Below are 5,971 nucleotides of genomic sequence, written 5' to 3'. Positions count from 1 at the left end.
CAAACTGATGCAAGACACTTATTGAAACCCCACTGCATTAAAATATCTAATATTTGAGTTTTGATCATGCAATAGCAATCCAAAGCATGTATAATAAAGTCAAATTACCTATAACAGATTTAACATAAATAGATTCCAAGAAAATTGAGTGTTTTATAATTAATTTACTTAATTTGCAAATGAATTTTCAACATGAGTCAGAACTCCAGTTAACTGAGTTAAACATTTATTTATTGTCAGACTAATCAACTCATTATTATTATTATTATTCTTATGTTACAGAATAAGCAATTTAATTTATTTTCGAACATCAAAATTTTATTAATGTTTTTAAAATATTTTCAGAATTAATAAGTACTAGCTTACTCATTTTTTTTTATTTCAATGTAGATCTTGGCATGGATGAAGATGAAGAGGATGTTATACCTCTTCCAAATGTGAATTCAGTTATTTTAAAGAAGGTGATCCAGTGGGCTACGTATCACAAAGATGATCCTCTTCCTCCAGAAGATGATGAAAATAAAGAGAAGAGGACAGATGATATAAGCTCTTGGGATGCTGATTTTTTAAAAGTTGATCAGGGCACATTATTTGAGTTAATTCTGGTAAGAATTATTTATGCAGCTTGGGATACAATAAATTGGTTTTTCTTCATTTTTTTTTAACATGCCCTAAAACGATACAGACAACTAAGAACACATCTCCACAAAGCTGAATTAAAATATCCAGTACCTTAACATATAAAATAATTTCTTTAGTAGATAAAGTAAATCAAAAGTAGAATGAAATAGCAGCAAGTATACCTTTTTTAAAAGCTTCCAGAGTAAAGCAGTGATGTATTGTCCGTGCACTCTGTGGCTGAATGATTGATTAATAACAGTAATGAGGTCCTATGTGCGTGACCTAAGTTAAATGTTTCTCGGAGCCCCTTCCATCTTGTGGAATCTTTTGGTTCTGCAGGACAGTTTGACTAACTCTAATGGATTAATCAATTTATGACCTAAATTTTTTATTATAAAATGTTTTAAATAGCTAAAAATCAGGATATTTATCCTGGTTTTTAGCTATTTAAAACATTTTATAATAAATTTGGTATAAAATTTTTTAAATAGGTTGCTTCATATTCAATAGTAAAATTTACATTAAATTCTCTTATAGGCAGCTAATTACTTAGACATAAAAGGATTGCTCGACGTAACATGCAAAACAGTTGCCAACATGATCAAAGGGAAGACTCCAGAAGAAATAAGGAAAACATTCAACATCAAGAATGACTTCACACCCAGTGAAGAAGAACAAGTAAGTAGCAACTATTTTTATATACAAAATGCTTTTGCAAAAATTTCAATTACTTAAAATTTAATTTCAGGTCAGAAAAGAGAATGAATGGTGTGAAGAAAAATGAACTATATCAATGTGATCAGCTGTATTGTGATTCCTTGTGTTTTTCCATTTGGTCAATGTGAAAAAAAGAATGAAATATATAATATTATGATACAAATGGTTTCTGATAGCATTAACATGGAACATCTATTCTGTTACTTGTTACTGTTTAATGGTGCCATTTACGTATTACATATACATATATATTTAAAGCAGCTTTGTTCCAGAACTAGATTGTCATTTTGTTTACGAAGAAAGTTTTTTCAATGAATTCACTCAAAATTTCTCTTTCAGGCATTCTACTTTTATATAATAATAAACAATAATAATAGAAATTGTTTTTCAAATATCTGTAAGGTAAGACAAGGAATATTTTAGTAGTTCCATTAGATTGTTTTCATCAATTTTATTCACATTTAAAGATTCCTTTGTGACAGTGTATTCGGGTATGTTTGATTGAGTGAGAACTTCAGTTTTAAAGATTGATATTGATAAAACCTTGCTTAAAAATAAAATATTGTAAAAACTAAATGTATGTTGTATTTTTGTTTTTTATAGTAAAAGTAATTTATAATGCCAGCTGCAGATATAGAAATCTCAAAAGCCAAATTATAAAGTTCTTTTCATATTTTGGGATTCTTACGTTAAAAGATTTCTGATATTTTTCCAATTTATTTATCTTAAATTGTTGAAGATCAAATTTGAATTAATTTTTCAGCAGCATTTGACTAGCAATAGCAATGTTTTTTGTATATAAAGATTAAAGACTAGTAGTATGCAAAGTGTGCACTAACCTGTTTAGTACTTTTCTCTCGGTAGCATCCTTTATCAGGACTAATTCTAAAGAGATTTTCAATTTTTATCAGTAAGATTAATTTACAATTAATTTATTACAATTTAATCTGACTAGATACTTAAGATCAGGATGTTGTTTTATATAACAATAATATTTACATATTTAAACTCAGTGCATTTTGAGATAATCTTTCATTTTTATAAATGAAAGATTATCTCAATAAGTTCAAGAAGAATAATTGCATATATTTTTTAAAGAATTTTATGATCATAGCTGAAAACCATGTACATTTGTTTTTGTAGTTTTCTCCATTCTCAAAATATGAATTGGACTTAACAGTAAACATCTTGAAAATAAACATCTGCTGCTTACATTAACTAAATTGTCTCCATAGGTTTTAAATAATTCATGAAGCAGCAGTTTCATATAATTCATAGCCTACCCTTGTAAAATTTTGCCACAGACAAAATTTATTGCAATAAATAGACAATAAAAATTACCAGATTTTTTTAATACATAATATGTATGCTGTATAATAGTGATGTGTATAAAATCACTTTAATCCATAATGGCCACAAGCAACAAACAGTGCTGTGGAAAAATCACCATTACGGCTTAGTGAGTTTATAAATATTGTTACCAAATTTTCATAAATTTCCAAATTTTTTTTCTTCTGTGTCAACAATATTGTAAAGATAAACAATAGAGCTTTTTTATTTTAAACACATGCATATAAATTAAAATGCCAAACATTATCATATATGGTATAATGCAACTTCATATGTACAATAAAAATTGAAATCTAAATACCCTGAAATTTTTCCAGTTATGTAACATCATTGTAAAATGAAACTGACCGAAAATTTAATCTTTTGTCCTTACTTTTGATTTAAAAAATCTATTTTTAGGTTTTTGAAATACTTAATATTACATACTCTAATAACAAAGTATTTATGGACTTTTGTTGTTAAAGGGAAATAATAATAATGCAGAATATTGTTGGTTTTCTAAATATGATTTAGTAAATCCACGTTAAAAACATTATGCAATTCTTAATTCTAAACGTAAGTTCTGTTACATGAGAGAATAATTAGATTCAAAAGTGTTTTTTTTTTGTTTAGTATATGCTGAAAAAGCATTTCTAAGCTGTTTAATACTATGACACTATAAATCTATATTTCTTGCCTTTTTTTTATCCTAGATTATTTTGTAATGTCAATTCATTAAAATTTTCAACTAAATAACACTATTATCAATATGCAACAGTTCCAAAACTTTATACAAGAAAATTGTCCCTTTAGATTACTCCATGTTTAGGCAAAATAAATTTATCTATTGAATTTTAATTCCTCTATCTGAATATTTTTTGCCTGAGAGAATAACAAAATATGGACTGCCAATTATTTTCATAGATATTTTTATGGCGGTATACTCCAAACGTCAAATCTAGTAGTAGTAACTGAAAATGATGGTTTTTGTTAAGTTTCTAACCAATCGATCAATAAAAATGTATTAATTTTTTTTACCTAGAATTTGTATTTTAATAAATTTTCTTAGATATTTTTTAAATGTATTCTTTCTGTAACAATATTGCACTACTGGGTAATGAGACTTTCAAATTATGAACATTCAAAACTAAAAAAAAAAAAAATGTTGATTCAGTTAAATCAGTTTTATAATGAAATGTAACTAATAAAAAACCTCCAACAAATTTATATAGACATAAATTAAAAAATGTAAGTTTATCTTATAAAAACTTCAGTTGTAATGAATAAAAGGATAGGAATTTATTAAAATATTAAAGAAAAATTCACTCTGAAGTGTTAATTTCAAATGCAGATAAATTTTTATTCAATCCTAATTAAACTAGTTTTAAAATACAGTAAACTCCCACCCCACTAACTTGAAGTTTGAATGACTCGCATGGTAATTTAAAATTTCTTGACAGAAAAATTATAATTAATGAATTTTTGATATCATGCATTCATTATATTACTGTAGTTGGAGGGTGCTCTGAAAGTCAAGGCTGTTGGCGTGAATTTTTCTCCACTTCCATACTCTGATTTATTCAAGAAATGAAAAATTTTCAATTATTTTCGAATAAAAGGAATAATATTAAGTTTCTTATTTTATTGTTACTGATTGCTGGAATAGAACCAAATCCCGGTCCCTTACAGAAAACTCCAACAAAGAGAGGAAGATCATCTACTCGTCAGAAATTACTGACTAATAGTATGAAACCTTATCACTGAATATACTGAACCTAAAAGAGCCGAATCATCATATTAAACAGGTGAGCTAATTAATTTAACTTCCTCACAAGAACAATTACCTGCAGAACAAATAGACATTTCAACAGCAGAATTATGGAATAAGATAGTCGAACTGATAACTAATAGTAATGATAAGTTGGTGAGTCAATTTTCACTTATAAGACAAGAAATTAATATAATTCAAAATGAAATTGTTGAATTTGATCTTTAAATTCTTTAAATAAAAATAAGAAATAATATAATAGAAAATGAATTTACTCAATATAAACTGGATACTATGACTAACACTATAAATAATAATAAAATAATAAAATTATAATTTATGATTATATAAATCAGCTTAAAAATATTACTAAAAATCAATTAGCAACATTTTTTCTAATACTTTAAAAATAGTTTGCAGCGAATCAGAAAGTATAGAAAATATATATTCAATACCTAATCCAAATATTCAAATTAAGTGCATAGTATTAAAATCAAACCAATTAAGAAATAGAATCCTTGCAGCCTTTAATAAATTGAAATATAACAAAACACTGGGAAATTGGCAAGAAATTAATATGTCAGCTGATTTAATTATGCTAATGATTTTTTGTTGTATTCTCTACAGAAAAAACCCAATAACATAATGTAGAATTAGAATGTGAAAATGATCAAGATATGAAAATTTCAAATAACTTAAATATCATGAACTGGAACTGCCAAGGCTTAATCCACAAAATAATAACTCAAGAATTTTCTTAATTACTATATAATACTGATATCTTAGGTATAACTGAAACCTGGCTAGTCACACCAGTTAATGAAATTATAAAAAATAGAATGGAATATACAATTATATTTTCTGACGCACAGAAACCAATAGGACCAGGGAGACCGTATGGAGGACTTTGTCTAATTTTAAGAAAAAACATTGGTTTTATAAAATTTATACAAAAAGCAACTAATTAAATTCTAATCTTATTACAAATTGATAATACTGATATGAAACATCTATACAAAAAGTTAATTATTATGGTGTTGGTTTACGTTTCGCCTGACCAGATAAATTTATTAAATGAAATACTTCAAACATCATAACAGCTAATATCAATATGAATATAAAAAGATTATTAATTCAATTAAGACTTAGTAAATTCTAAATAAGTATTATTGATAAAACAATGAATATTTATTAAGGACAGATGTTATTGGTGTAAATCAAATGACTGTTCTCTGATCCATATACTAAGAGACTGCGAAGGACTAAAGAAATATCATCAAAAATATGAAATTATAGAAGTAATATCTACAGAGTAAAATCAAGACTTTAGAACTAAATTAAACAATCTTACGTTAAATCAAATGTATAAAATTAATGGTTTTTCTAATCAAATTGCCAGAGAACTAAAAAATATGTAATAATAAAATTTAAAAAAATTGTTTTTACTAATTATGTTACTTAAAGTAAAATATTTAAAAAGGAAAATAATGATAAAATTTAATACTAAACGATTATTGTAATGTTATTAATGATCTT

General features: G+C 25.7%; 1 protein-coding gene across 1 annotated transcript; it reads left to right on the top strand.

Moving 5' to 3' along the window:
* The first annotated feature begins 388 nt into the window (after positions 1-388).
* LOC111614372 (S-phase kinase-associated protein 1) lies at positions 389-1,914 on the top strand. Its single transcript, XM_023355744.1, has 3 exons — positions 389-605; positions 1,159-1,299; positions 1,370-1,914. Exons 1-3 carry the CDS (start codon positions 399-401, stop codon positions 1,403-1,405), a joined length of 384 nt encoding a protein of 127 aa, XP_023211512.1. The 5' UTR covers positions 389-398; the 3' UTR covers positions 1,406-1,914.
* Positions 1,915-5,971: the final 4,057 nt, after the last annotated feature.

The sequence above is a fragment of the Centruroides sculpturatus genome, unplaced genomic scaffold (assembly GCF_000671375.1).
Source record: "Centruroides sculpturatus isolate CEXI.00-Female unplaced genomic scaffold, Cexi_2.0 scaffold2147, whole genome shotgun sequence".
Taxonomy (NCBI): domain Eukaryota; kingdom Metazoa; phylum Arthropoda; class Arachnida; order Scorpiones; family Buthidae; genus Centruroides; species Centruroides sculpturatus.
Note: the sequence above shows the minus strand (reverse complement) of the source record. Positions and strands in the feature narration are given on the sequence as shown.